Source organism: Danio aesculapii, chromosome 19 (genome assembly GCF_903798145.1).
Source record: "Danio aesculapii chromosome 19, fDanAes4.1, whole genome shotgun sequence".
In the NCBI taxonomy this organism is placed as follows: Eukaryota; Metazoa; Chordata; class Actinopteri; order Cypriniformes; family Danionidae; genus Danio; species Danio aesculapii.
In genome coordinates this window covers 36,169,053-36,184,626 of record NC_079453.1, presented here as the reverse complement: position 1 = coordinate 36,184,626, position 15,574 = coordinate 36,169,053, and the positions used below count along the sequence as shown (strand labels likewise).

At 35.1% G+C, this 15,574-nt stretch overlaps 1 protein-coding gene across 1 annotated transcript in view; it reads left to right on the top strand.

The window, feature by feature from the left end:
- ctnnal1 (catenin (cadherin-associated protein), alpha-like 1) overlaps positions 1-15,574 on the top strand; it is a 144,664-nt gene that overhangs the window by 73,313 nt on the left and 55,777 nt on the right. Inside the window, exons 3-4 of the mRNA XM_056479946.1 lie at positions 735-922; positions 6,346-6,465. Coding sequence (XP_056335921.1) covers positions 735-922; positions 6,346-6,465 — 308 coding nt within the window. The remainder of the gene's footprint in view (positions 1-734; positions 923-6,345; positions 6,466-15,574) is intronic.

Below are 15,574 nucleotides of genomic sequence, written 5' to 3'. Positions count from 1 at the left end.
AGAAAAGCAATTTTATTATTAGAACTTATTCTAAAATAGCTTTGACATCCCTTTAGAAATCGAAGTATATAAATCTAATTTTTTTTTAATTAAAAAATAATAATTCTTTTTTTCTGTTAAATAAAAAGTGCTAAATTAATGGAAATTTTAAAGTTACATAATTATTGTGACATACACTTATAAAAAAAAAACTAGTTTAATTTTAATATATTTTAATTGATTATTTTTTTGTTGGCAAATAAATAAAACCTAGTAGTTTGCAGGATAGTGAAAAAGTACAAAGGTTTAAAATAATTAATTAGTAACAATTAATTAGTATTTTAGGGCTGCATTACTATCAAATAGTATTTTAATATGGCGGCACATGATTTATCAAATAAACTACTGTTAAACTGAAATTTTGTCATTTGAAATATGTATGAAATTTAGTGCATAGTTGGCCCATGTTATGCTAAAATATATATTGTCAGGGTTAAGAGAGAACTTCATGTGCACGTCGTGATTTGCCAAGCACAATCACTGGATTAACAATCTATGTTGTTCCTAGAACATCTTTTTTGTTTGAAAATGTAATCCATACCTATTCCCTTCTCCTAACCCCAACCATAACTGTAAATTATTCCCAAAATCAGAGGGGGAGAAAATAGTTTAATAACACTCATGCAGAAGTGCATTAACCTAACCATGAGCCTATATATATGTGCACTTCTCCTACATTCTGCTTTGTTTTCCAGGCACAGGGATTGCTCAGCTGACGGATGTGTCTGGTCTGGAGCAGTGTGAGGGTGATGGCCGCAGCACTGTATTCAGTGACAGGACCGGCATGGTGAAAGCTGCCCGCATGCTGCTGTCCTCCGTTACCAAAGTCCTGGTGCTCGCTGACTGCATCGTTATCAAGCAGATCATAAGCTCTCGCAACAAAGTAAGTATTGTCCACTGTGTCCAAATACTTGTGCACTGGCCTTTACAATCACTCCAAATGACACTCATGCTTTCCTGTCAAGTACAAGAGTACATAGACACACACACACACATACACACACGCTGGTGGTTGCTTTCAGACGTTATCTCTGCATGCCTACTGAAGAATATATTTAGGGTCCTGCTGCTTTGGAGATAATTGAAGAGACACGACACAGGAGTCCTGTCTTTTTTTAGCACCTATATTTTTTTTTACACACCTTTTTAAAATAATTTTTTACAACACTTTTCAACAAAAGGAATAAGCACTTAAACATTTATATTTACTAACCCCATCCCTTTTTTTTACAAAACTAAATTAACAAATTAAGTACTTTGATGTTTGACATAATCTCAACTGAAATGTGAAGAGGGTAGGACTTAGTGTAGCTCCTCCCTTAAAAAAACAGCCAATAGCATTTTGTTTTATCGCCGCTCTGCCAGTAAGAGTGATTGAGCTCAAGTGCATCAAAAGAAAAAAAAAATTGAGAAGCATCTTGAAGGGGCGGGGGAAAGTCAGATACTAGAGATCATTTGATTGGTCAAGATTTGATGAGAAACTGAAGTATGAGGTGACATAAATAAAACCATTGATTCATTTAGGTGGAAGTGACAAATTACAAGCTTTACATGTTTATATCAGTTTTACATCTTCAAAACGCAAATTGTCACTGTTTTGGAGCATACTAGCTTATAGATTTCTTTAAAAAAACGAACAATACTGGTGCTAACATCTAAAAAATTATTTTAATTTCATGGGACCTTTAATAGAGTTCATAAATAACCAAGCTTAGGAAGGAAGTAAAGAAAGGAAGAAAGAAAGAAAGAAAAAAGACAGAAAGAAAGAAAGAAAGAAAGAAAGAGAAAAAGAAGTGGCCATATCTAGGTCAAAATTGTTATTTAATTAAGTGACATTGTAACATTTTATATTGAAGTGGACATAGCGAAGTCAAGTTTTGGTATTTAAACAATTAAGATTGTAACTTTATAATCAAGTGGACACATCAATGTCAGATTTTTGCAAAAGTTTCATTGTAACATTTTGTATTCAAGTGGACGTATCAAAGTACATTTTTGGTAGCTAAACTAGTAACATTAGCTACGTTTCCATCCACCTATGGATATGCACATAAAAAAACAGTTGATGGAAACGCCATGATGGCCATAACTTTTGAAATGCTCATAAAAAAAACTAATGCCCATAACTGAGTAGGATAAACTTTTTATTCGATAAGAAAAAATGCGCTTAAACTACGATGGTAACACTTTTACTGAACAAATTCCAGTATACGCATTTAAAAAGTCATGTGATTTTGTTATAAGAGATAATGTGATGATAAAAATGTGCGAATGGTCTGGCCAGCAGGCTGAGCACACTGTAAAACATCTGAAATGTTGTTTTGGTCATTCTAAAATGCCTTAACCATCTCAGTATTAGTGTTGTTATATTATTATTGACCTCCAGAATCAAGAGTATTTGTGTCTGCGTCTTACTCCTTCAAACGCCACCGAACATTCACTATGTGTCAGGATTGCCTTCTGAGGCGAAAGTCTTTTATTAAATGAAGAAAAGATTCACGCAGCTTCTCTTATTGCTGCAAATTCTGTTTTTAATGTTGATATTTGGCACCAGATAATCAGGAAGTGATGATTTTATTCACTTTGACACATTGGATGGAAAACTGCTTTATTTGCATGTCTTTTTTGCAATAATCCAATTTTGTGCATAAAGTCAATTAGCATTTTTGCATGGAAACATAGCTAGTGCTATATCCACCTTAATCAAAATGTTATGTTACTTGTTTTCTTAAAAGATTTTACCTTTGAGAAGTCCCCTTGAGTGCAAAATGTTACAATGTTACATTTTAACAAAATATGACTCCGTTATGTCCAATGTAAAATATAAAATGTCACATTTAAATTTTAGTAAATAAAATTTGACTTTGATATGTTCAATTGAGTACTACATTTTACAATGTTACATGTTTAGTTAACCAAATGTGACTTGCATATCCACCTGAATGTCACAAAGTAAACATTAACCTAATATGCAACATGTAACATTTTATACTCAAGTATGGACATATCAAAGTTAAATGTTGCCAATTAAACACGTAAGATGTAACTGTACGTGTAAGTGGACTTCAAAGTCAACTAATTATGTAACATTGTAACATTTTTGTGTTCAGGTGGATACATTAAAGCCAAGTTTTGTTGGCCAACAATGTAACATTGTAACATTTTGTATTCAAGTGGACGTATCAAATTTATAGAGTTAAAGTGACCAATAAGGGTGCTTTCACACCTGTTTTGTTCCGAAACAGGGATTAAAATTGTTACAATGTTGCACTTTGTACTTGGTTCGGTTCGCTTTCACACGGCAAAGTTTCGAAACGGACCAAAAAAGCTAAAACAAGTCATGTGCGAGTAAACTCTCATCACATTGGTCAGAGTTTCCCAGTTTATTTTGCAGAGTCCTGCTCAGCTGTCATGCGTCCTTTATTTTAATTTATGGCAATGAGCAACAAGACATTATAAGCGAAAAGCTGCGCTTTAATTTTGAATGGTGACATCCACAGACATCGTCACCAAGTATAAATCAGAGGTAAGACTCTCCCTTGGCTAGAACTATGCATTATAGGCTTTACATTATAGAGATAACCGATAAACCAAGACTGCAGTTCGGTCAGTTTTCCTAACGGATAAACAGCTCTGGTTAATAGTTCAGCATGCTTTCACTTTCGTATTTGACATGAAACGCACATTCACCGATAGGAATGATGACATCCCGTCCTTATCATAATTCTCTCTTCATATACGCCTGTTACATATCCATAATACACTGCAATATAGCCCATAGGGTGCTTTCACACCTAGACTTTTGTTTCGGAACCAGCTGTGATTCTAAGTCTCCAAGAATCACAGCTGGAGAATTGCAGGATTTAGGTGTTGTTAGGAGTTTGAGTTTTGAGGGCAAAAGTCTGCAAAACTAAAATCTGACATCACTTCAATCAGTGCAAACAGTTTAAGAGCGTTAAAAGAAAAAAAGCCTCTACTCTCATACAAAATTAAACACAAACTCTTATATTTCTGTAAATAATTTGAGCAAAAATCTAAAAAGTTTAACAATAAAGACATTCTTTATAACCTTTTTTAAAAACTCATATTTGACAATGATGCCAATATTAGAGGAGGACACTGTGGGTTAGGGAAGGATAGACTTTAAGAATAAAATGCCAGACTTGGAAATAACAGAACAGGTTGGGCTGTACCAGCTGAAGAAGACCTGTCTTGACATCAGGACAGTGAGGGAGTAGACAGTGTGTGTGTATATATATATATATATATATATATGTATATATATATATATTATATACACGCACGCACGCACACATGCATATATATATATATATATATATATATATATTATATATATATATATATATATATATATATATATATATATATATATTATATATGCATGTGTGCGTGCGTGTGTTTGTGCTTTCAGATCTGGAGCTAATCATGTCCAGTTAGTGATGTTTGAATGGCCATGCAGCACAACAGCTCTCCATTAGAGAGAAACACAATTGAATTTGTCCTGACCATGCCTGATAACGCCTACTCCTAGCAGGCTAACCTCAAATATAGGCCTCTCTTATCAATTTTCTCCAATGTGAGCATCTTGGCTTCCGCTGAGCCTCTCGGTACATAGGAGTTTTGTTTTCTTTATAAGCACAGTGTTTGTGTATGTGGCTTTACATGCAAGATTGCTACTAATATGTAATGTAAACATGGTATGGGTGATTGAGGTTATTATTATTTTAGGAAATTGTCTGGCTTACAATTAACATTAACTAACTATTTATTATTTAACAAACTATTTAAAATAATACAGAATTATTATTCTAATATTATGATAAAAAATATTATAATAAAAATTGTTTTATCATAATATTAGTAAGTGTTAGATTTATTAAGCTTTTAGATGTATGCTAAGTATACAATACACAATATTAGATGTATTATTCTTTTATACTATTACATTTATATAATGTACAATATACAGATATAATATAATAATATACAGAATAAACAAATGTATTAAAGAGACTCTTAAACTTGATTAAAACATTTTTACAAAGTGTGTGCAATGGTAAAATGTAAATGCTGTACAATAAAAGCAAACTTTAAGGTGTGAATAATAATGATACAGTAAACCTCAAACTGTAAACAAAACGAATTATGATAATCAAATCTGAGAAGTAAAGGAACTAGCCATCATTATTCAAATACATACTGCAACATTACAAATTGTGAAGTTGGATGGCTACATTACTCTCTATGCTAAACATTATTCCAGATGGGGTGCTAGTAGCTGGGATGCACAAGAAAAGAAATCAAAAAGCCACTCTGGCAACATCCTTAGATCCTCTTTTATTTACAATCTCCTCATGGCTGCTATTTGGCACTCATTTTCGTGTTATTCTGACTTGAAGTTGTGATGACAACCTAAAACTTGCATATTAAAAGCGTAACTGCGTGGTTTGCATGGCCTTTGCACTTTGCGCTCCCCTGGCGTTTCTATTAACTGGTTGATTATCAATCGTTTTTTCATAGGATTTCAAACGGACAAAACCATTGCTGCAGCTCTAATACAAGTTTATAAACCGAAAAGTAAAAAGCACTGCAGTGTTTGGATGCGCTGTGTTTGTCTGAGGTAATTAGTCTAAAGTTATCCTGAAATGTGTGTATTCCATACAAAGTGACAAAACATTAACTAGGTGTGCCTGGAAAATGCGTGTGCATTACTTGTGCATTGCTCCCTATTTGTACTGCAAGTTACGCACCTGCATTGGAAATGGCCAACTTACACCCTAAGCTATTGGCATTCCTTCCAAGGTGCTCACTTAGCAGCCACATTTTAATAAAGCTATAGCTCTTCATATTGAGACTTCATACCAAACTATTTTGTATCATCATTGACAATGTGGTTCGATCAATAAATACCGATACCAATTTTATCGCCCAGCCGTATATTATATAATTACATCCGAATGAAGTCTCTTGCTTCTCATATTCTAAATAAACTAAAGATATTCAGAGGAGGAGATTTCACACATCAACACATTCACACACTGAGCTCAGATTTGCCACGGTGGCTCTGTGCTCTCACTGTGTTTATATCAACAGTTGTCTCAGTTGGTTCTATTTTTATTTCTTGCAGGGAATCTTAGGACAGACATCTGAGATAAAGCCAATTTCTAAATAAAACACAAACATCTCCTGAGTTACGAAAGCAACCTTTACAAAGTGTGTCTTTTTTAAAATTCTCAGTGCTGTAGCTTTATTTGTAAACACATGTGTTGTAATGTATGTGCGCAGGTGCTGGTTACCCTGGAGCAGCTGGAGAGAGTCAGCACTTTTCAGGAATTTGTCCAAATCTTCAGCCAATTTGGGAACGAGATGGTAGAGTTTGCCCATCTCACAGGAGACAGACAGAATGTAAGTGTCCACACACACACACACACACACACACACACACACACACACACACACACACACACACACCACACAATCCCCCTGCTCACCCTCCATCATTCCTTCACTTCACTTTCTCAGATAATCAACGCTGATAAGGACAGTTCCTGTGGCAGATGTGTAGAGCCCGTGTAGATTTACACCGTGCATGATGGGAGGAGGGAGATAATAGAGGGATTTAAGTTCTAAGAACCGAACTGAACTGCAATTTCAATCAGCAGCTCTCAAACCCCACTGATAAAACCCTTTGGGGTAAGAAACACTCGACCGCGGTGCAGAACAGATGGATGGGGGGGGAAAAGATAGCAGTGCTCGCTAACAAGAATCCAACATTTTAAGGCTCATATTGCGGGTTTACAACGCAAGCATATTCAGGATCAGGGAATTGTGCTGTCTTAAGTATTTAGGCTTTACAATTTTCTGCAATTAGAATTTGTTGTCAGTGCTTTTGTTATGAATGTTGGTATTGAAGGAAACCTATTATGCTCCTTTTTGCAAGATAAAAAAATAATTCTCTGACGTCCTTAGTGTGTATGTGGAATTTCAACTCAAAATACCTAACAAGAATATTTATAACTCTTTGAAACTTCTCCTTTAGGCTTTCATCCAAATTGTGCCATTTTTGGTGACTGTTGCTTTAAATCGAAATGAGATTGTGCTCCCAGCCCACTTTTCAGAAGAGGGCGGAGCTACAAAATGCCCAGCAGATTCAAAACAGGACAAACGTTATCTACTGTCAGTCGAAGTGTTTCTACCCACTGTTTTTATCAAGGGTAATTATAAAAATAGGATGAATATGTTTTTACCAATAGAGGCTGGCTATATTCATACACTTTTGCCACACAACTGTGTTTAAAGCATAGACTGTAAAAGACATGAACGCAGTATTCGTGATGTCACCCATAGGTTTCCTGAAGAGCGCAAATGAAGCTACAAGTAGGCGTGGCAACTGTTGCCATTTTGTTCGTGCATCATCGTACCCGACAAGGGGCTGCCTTAAAAATAGGCAGAAGGCAGAGCGTCAATGGAGCTAAAGATGCCTGCTAGCATTTTGCTTAGACAGGATTTTCTTTGGGAGAAACACTTTGTTTGTGTTGAGAAACTCGTTTGTGTTCTGACCACATGTGCTTGGTTGTACATTATATCAATAAAGTGTTTAGTCATTTAAAAACACTGTTGCAATACATTAAGACACTAAGCATTGTACTTATGACATTTTTCTACAGGAGGAAAATGTGAATAACTTCCAAACACTCAATTATAGTCTGTGTTAGTAAATGCAAGACTATTTATGAGATCCAGGCATATTAAAACTGTGTGACAACATTTCAGATGACTGTTCTGTTGCCTACAGCTAATCAATCTGTCAGATTCTGGAGTGCATTACTGGTCTAAAGAAAATTTAAAATGATAAATGATCTTAAATAAACAAATACATTTATAGAGATGGAATATAAGTATATAATTTCACTCAGCTGGGAAATGGAAGCAACTTGAATGGAAAAGTGCCACACAGCATGCCATATCATTTGATAATTGTAGAAAATAATTCTAAAAGGCAACTGACTGTGTAAAGCCACATAAAACAAAACAAAAATATTGTATATGCCGAGTTCAGCGGCTAATTAGCCGGAATCAGCTGAGGTGAAGTTACTGCGACAGCAAGGACTTAGCTGTCACTTAAGTGGCCATGCCTTTTAATTATGCAGATTTAATATAATTTAATAAAAATGAAACAGATGAGTTAAAAAAAATTCACTCCCCCTCACAGTTGTCATGAAGGGTAATATTAGCTATATGCACCAAAACCATCTTTTGTACCAGGCTGTAAACATGTTTTTATCAGCAGTAAAATTGGCAATTTAGCATTGCAGTCAGTGAACATCTGGACTTCCTGGAGCCAGCCCCAAAAGGCGAGTTGATGAATTGCAGTTTCAGTTACTTCCGTCTTGCTTTACGAGGGGAGAGCGGGAGTTGAAATAGGTATGAGACAGATCAATGATGAGACAAAACACGAGGGTGAGTTCTTGCAGTCTTTAATGAAAATATTAGAATGAGTAAATTAACACTAGTGAGAAAATATATTGACAATAATGTATATAATACACTAATAATTATAATAATAATAAGGGTGGCAACACGGTGGCCTCAGTGGTTAGCACTGTTGCCTCACAGCAAGTAGGTAGCTCATTCTGTAGTGCATTTAGTTATTATTAAGGTTGTTTGGCGATTTCAGTCATCATACAGTCGACATATTCATTTTCTTATCAGTGACATCCATCTAAACAGTCTCTGGGTCATTGCATTTAAATATTTTGGGCATCTTTTTGGACACTTTTTAATGCTTCCAAATGGTTTGCTGCAGTTATAAAGCATCTGTGTCTTGAGGTAGTTCAATATGATGTGATTTTACTTTTTAATGTGTGCTAAAATGTACTCAATGGAAGTAAAGTACACATTTATGAAACTATTTCATTAATTACAATTCCTGAGAAAAACTACTCAATTACAGTAATTTTAAGACTTGTAATTTGTTACTTTACAGCGCTTGTCCTACCTTACATTGTGTTATTGTGCTCAACCATTCCATGTCTCATTCCAGATTACCACACTGATCTCAATCACAAAGACAAGCTGAAGAAGACGGGAGAAGACTTACGGGCTATCCAGAGAGTGGGCCAGGCGGTCAGTGTTGCAGTCGGACGCTTCGTGGCGGTGGGTGAAGCCATTGCAGCGGAGAATGAAGACTTGAAGGACGAGATGGGACTGGCTTGCTTCGAGGCTCGGAGAGCAGGTCAGTCTGACATAACAGCTGAAAGAGCAATGACATACTGGCTGGAGTACCAGGCAACAGGAAACGGGACAGCTAGGTTAAACATAGTGTAACCTGTCAACAAGCTCAGGACTCACTGTCAAGGTTTGCACTATGCAGATGTGAGATTAAAGGGATAGTTCCCTGGAATTAAAAATACTTAATTGTTTTACTCTACCTTCATGTGGTTTTGATCACAAAAGAAGATATTTTGGAGAATGTGGTTGGTGGAACTCATTGAGTTCCATAGTAAGAAAAATAATTACTGGAAGTCAATGAGCATCACCATTATTCAAAATATCTTCTTTTGTGTTAAGAGAAGAAAGAAAATCTAATTGATTTTGAACAAGTGAACAGTGAGTAAATAATGGCAGAATTTGCATTTTTGGGTGAACTATAACTTTAAATTGTTTTCAAATAAAATTAATTGAAAAGTTGAATTCTGATATGTTCATGGGAATTATCTGTGCTAGCATACACACAATATATGAGGTATTTCAAGAAACAATAGGGAGCACCGGGACATTTCCCGGTGGCCTGACTGTCAAATCTGGCCTGCCACCGTGAATCTGGCCTGCCCCCTGCCCTCTTCACTTACCGATCGCCGCACACACCCCAACCCACCTGCTCTTCACATACTGATCGCCACACCAATCATCCCAACAACTTTCCTAGATGAAAATACTGTCCCAGTCCGCCACTGGTCTTCACAAATGTTTTATTTTATATTACCCACAGTTCAAAAATAGTAGATTTTTTATTTTTATTTTTTTATTGTGTGCAGCCTTTAGAAATCATTCATATGTGATGATTTGCTGCTCATAACATCTTTATGATCAATGTGTAAAGCATTAAGCATTTAATAAAAAAGGAGAGCATTTATTAGCTTGAAAATTTTGGCTGATACTGATAAGAGAGTACTCTTTATATTTGAAAGCCATTCACTTGATATATAGTGTAGACTGAAGAATATAAATCTTATGTACATTATTTTTTTAGCCTTATAAATGCCAACAAATGCAATCGAAGGCTTGTTTTGAAGAAATAACCAATAACCGATTTGTCAAGTTATTGTTTCTTATTTGGCTGGTAACGGTTAAACGGTAACATCAAAAATATATATTTTTTCATCTTATACTTATTGGACATTGCTAGATGTATTTTAAATAGTAAAATAAACAGTAAACAATATACATCCACTCAAATTATTTTGCTTCTTGTTCAAACTACTTTTTTACCATGAGCTGAGACAACACAAATCTGGAGATTTATTTTGGAAACTTAATTGTTTTATGTTCAATCCACCTAAATTTGTTACATTAACTTAATCGCTTTGTGTTCTGACAACATAACAACTTTTTGTGGAACCTGTAGCTCTGAACCAATTTAGTGCATATTTACAAAATACTGTAGTCAACGTTTGAAGTGGATCATCAACTTTCATTAAAGTTGTCCTAAAACTGTAGAATAAAACAGATTCTTGTCCTAGGACAATTTGGATTCCCTTGGAGTGTTGATCACTACTGTAGACCACAGAATTTTTTAACGGTTAGAATATAACCAGTTTAAATCCTCAAAATGGATCCAAGTGACATGGGAAAATAGACTGCAAACAAGCTTAAGCTTAGTTATATTTTTATAATTTATCAAAAAAAGTTTTTAATGAAAAAAATTCATTGAAATTCGGCATCCTGTCAGATAAAGCCGATTGAAATCAAATGGCAACTGCATAATACGAAACTAGCCTACAATTAATTATGAGTTGAAATGAATTAATATGCCCGCTTTAAATATGCTCAAAATAATATATTTACAGCCTATAATTTGATTATAATGGGGCCTTTCACATCCATGGATGCAGCTGTTTGGAACGAAATGCAGCATTTCCTAGGCCACGTTTCTTTGTGCGATGCCTGAATTTGTTGGTATATGTGAAAGGGAGAGTGCTGCAGTTTCTCTCCTATTAAAACTCTCCATGTCCCATCTGTCTCTGAAGAGTTTGCCTATAAATACCCCCACAAATGTGCATTTCCATATCTCAGGCTTGTGATAAAGTGTTGCCGTGCTTGCTCTTAGAATAACCAACACCAGCACAAAGAGATTTTGATCTGTTCTGACGCTTTAAAGAGGTTTACAAAGGCAAGCAGCTGCAGTTATAAAGTAAATACATTTGATGTGAAATGACGTCTGTGAGATTTATAGAGACACAATGATTCTAAGAATTGCGACAGCCTTCAGGGACTGTATGTAAGAGTTTTCATATATTAATCACATTGTAATTTCAATGTTTTAACAGCCTGAAACACAATATGCTTCTTCCTATGTTGTCTATAAAAGCCTTTAGAATCATTTTAATGTGAATCAAAAGGATGCATGTGCTTAAATTAATCAGGCTGATATATTAAAGCCAGTGTATTTTGGATTATTTCCTTCATGTTCAGCAGATTCACACTTCAATAAAATTTATATTAGAGCTGCTATATATTTCCATTTTAAGCAGTAATTTGTTTTTAATGAAATCAGTTGTCCACTGTGTTTTAATTTTTTGTAATCAAAGTTCTAAAACGCATGCAGCAAAGATCAATAATGGTGTGTCCGAATCCACTTTTGCTAGAAAGAAAAACATGATCTGTGCCCCGGCGCATGGTCTAACATGGTTGTGCTTATTCTCTTAATAAATTATGGGTGTGTTTTGAGCGTAACGTGCATTTAACCAATCAGAGTCTCATCTCCCATTTTCCTTTAGAGTCAGTTGCGTCACACCATAGCGCATTAGCTTACATAGCGGACTTTGGTGGAAATACTGAACACTTCACCGGCGAGAAAACAGTTAAACAGAGCATCTGCAGCGAGTATAATGAACGAGCCTCCTCCATTTGACCTCTTTACTTTCTCTTTACTTTTACTCTTTACTTTACTCCTTTACTTTTGTGGAGTAATGAAACTGTCTTGTGCGGACTCCACTGTAGACATTAGCCTATATATTCAATTATGCTTGTTAAGCACAAAGATTTGTTTCAACACTATTTCTAAATTCAGTTCTAATTTCCAGCAAACGAATAAATGAACAATAATAATGAAGTGTGGTCAGTTATATCCAACCACGCATCCTATTCTTATGTCCCATATGGTGATGCATACGTCTTCAAAACCCGACAGGTGGACAAATCTAAACTTGTTTTTATTAAACAAATATTAATATGCATATAATAAATAATACTGCTAATAATAATAACATAATACAATTGTAAATTGTCATGAATAAACTGAACCACCCACCACCGACATGAAGACATGAAGGTAGTGGTTTTATATTTATGTAGAAAATAATACTTTCTGTAACATTTTAATCCTTTATTTTTTGTGTGTTTTAAGTGTTAGCGTTTGATCCCACATGGGTGCATAACTAACGCGCTCTGCGCTGGACCACGTTTTAGTGGGTCAATGACTCGATCTATTTCAGTTCCTCAAAATAGCAATGCGCCTTAACACACCTAACCACAAAGTAGCGCAAATAGATTTGCTATTTAAACAACATGGCGCAAAACATGAAAATTAGGGTTGCACTGGTCTGAAAATAGCAACAAATCGCTCCAAACACATACATTTTTAAACCTCTTACTTTTTAAAAACATGCAACAATAACTACACATACTTTCACTTTATTCATTAAAAAAAGTAACTAAATAATATATTTTATATAAATAATATTATTTACATAAATAATATATAAATAATATATTTTAAAAAAGTGACTTAGGATTGTAATGTATAAGCTTCCAGATATAAAGCTTTATTTGATCAGTAGTAGCTTAAATGTCTATATTGATCCGTATTTATTTGTGCATATATTTTTATACATTTTAATTCTATATTTATTTTAAATCAAACTTTGTTTGTTTCACTAAATGCTTCTTTTTTTTTTAAATAAAATAAGTTCTTAGTATTATATTTTGTCATGTCATCCAAAAAACCAAAACATTTAAGTGTGGCTTAGACTACAAATAATTTTGGACCTATTATGCCCCTTTTTACAAGATGTAAAATAAGTCTCTTGAGTGTTTGTGACGTTTCAGCTCAAAAAACAACACAAATAATGCTTTATAATCCTTTGAAACTAGCTCTCTTACGGTTTGATCCTAATTGTGCCATATTGGGGACTGTTGCTTTATATTTAAAAGAGATTATGCTCCTAGCTCTCTTTTCAGAAGAGGGCGGAGCTACAAATGCCTATGTGTCAGTATATTGGCAGATTCAAAACCAAGACTAACCTCCTATGCCAATGAGGGAGAAATCGTCACTAATGGGTGGGACTTTCCCCCTTTGATGACACATACAAAGGGAAAATGTCAATCAAAGTGTTTCTGCAGACTCTCTATGTTTACTTATAAAAATAAAGTTAGTAAATTTTTACCATAAGACGCTGGTTATATTCACAGACTGCTGCCACAACTGTGTTTAAACCCCTTATAAAAGTGATTTTTGCATAATAGGTCCCCTTTAATACCAAAACCACATTGTCAATCAAATCCGACTATTTCAAAGATTCAAAGCATGTTTCGGTTTACATTTTACCCCTCCGGTCTGACATAATAGGAACTATGTTCTGTATCTATAAATACAAGTAGTTGGTGGTCTCTCCCACCTCCTTTCCCACACCTCCCAGGGCAAACCACTTGCAACAACACTGGAATTAGACCGTCTTAAAGTTAGTTATCAGACTCCCCACAGTGTTTGAAGGCTCACCCACGCATTTAAACCCCCTGATTATTAAACGGTTTGCTCGTGTGTGACAGCCAAGAGTTTAGCCCAAAACACCATGAGGCAGGTGGGGAAAGAGTAACGTAGATTTATCTCAGGAGAGTAAATCAGAACTTATAGTAGCCCGAAATGTTTAGTTTTGTTTATAGAATACGTAAATGAGTTCATTTGAGGTGCGAGAGCTTGTCGTCTGGAGGAGATGCAAGAGAGCATTCATTGAAAAGGGGAAGCCCTGGTTTGAGAAATGACCTGTGGCTTTCCATGTAACCGCAGATGCGACGCAGTGGCCTGCACTTCTTTAAATCCTGCAGTCTCTTTTGAATGATTGCATTGCTGTGACTTGGCTTTCATCTTTTTCAGCAGCAGGAAGGATAGATGTTTGAGTCTGTGTGGTTTTAAAGTGTACTGCATTTGTTCAAGTGTTATTGGTTTCTTCCACTATTCGCACATTTGGTCTGGTGTATTATTTTAACACTTTCATGCGTGAGTATTACATACTCCACCTGACCCTTCTGTTTTCTGACCGTTTCTTAGAATCCATTGCTTTCTAAAGTTTAGACGCTTTAAGTTTATCATGTGACCCACCAGCCCCAATGATTTATGTATATATCGTATTTTCTACTGCCTTTTCTGTAAATATTGACAATTGTTCTAATTATATTGTGAAATTTCTGATACTCTGATTCTCAAATATGTGAATGAACATATTTTGTCTTTTAAACAGCTTAATAAGGATCGTATTATTTGTATATGACGGGTAATGGGCGCCGCCGTTGTTGCTATAAGAGATACAGCTGTGATCGGAAGTTCGAGAAGTATTTATATTATTTATTAAATTATGCATTAACTGTATTTTATTAGCTAGATGGGATAAGCTGAGGATACTCAGTCAAGATAGCATAATTTTTGTGACACTGTACAACAAATTGTAAATTTTTACAATTTTTACAAAAAAGTTATATTATTATAAGTAATATAATAAAGGTAATTTAATGAATAATATGAATACTTCTTGTTAACTTCCGATCGCAGCTGTATCCCTTCCTGCAACAACCATAGGAGAGATCCGAGCTGCTGGATTTATGTAATGTTTATTCATAATTTTCTTCCGAAATACATGAAGGCAAGTAACTGTTTATCTGGGAGAGGAATAGAGAAAATATTCTAGTAACATAAAGAGTGTGTATCTTACGTGAACAAAGCACATCGTCAAGTTATATATAAAAAGTATTATTATTGTCATCTCCATAGACATCCCTGTGAATTTTACAAACCTAAAATAGTATGTTTTGCTTGTAGTTATGTGTAATTGAATTTCTGAACCTAAAATCAGTGTTATTTGTTTGAACAAGCCCACCTCTTTTTGTGCCTTATTGAGCACCGTCAGATTTGAAATTTAGCAGTTGATGACCTGCGCTCAAACATTCTAATCACACCGGTGTGATTGTATGCTTCAGGGACCAGCCATGGCTCATCACACCGGTGTGATCGTACGCATGA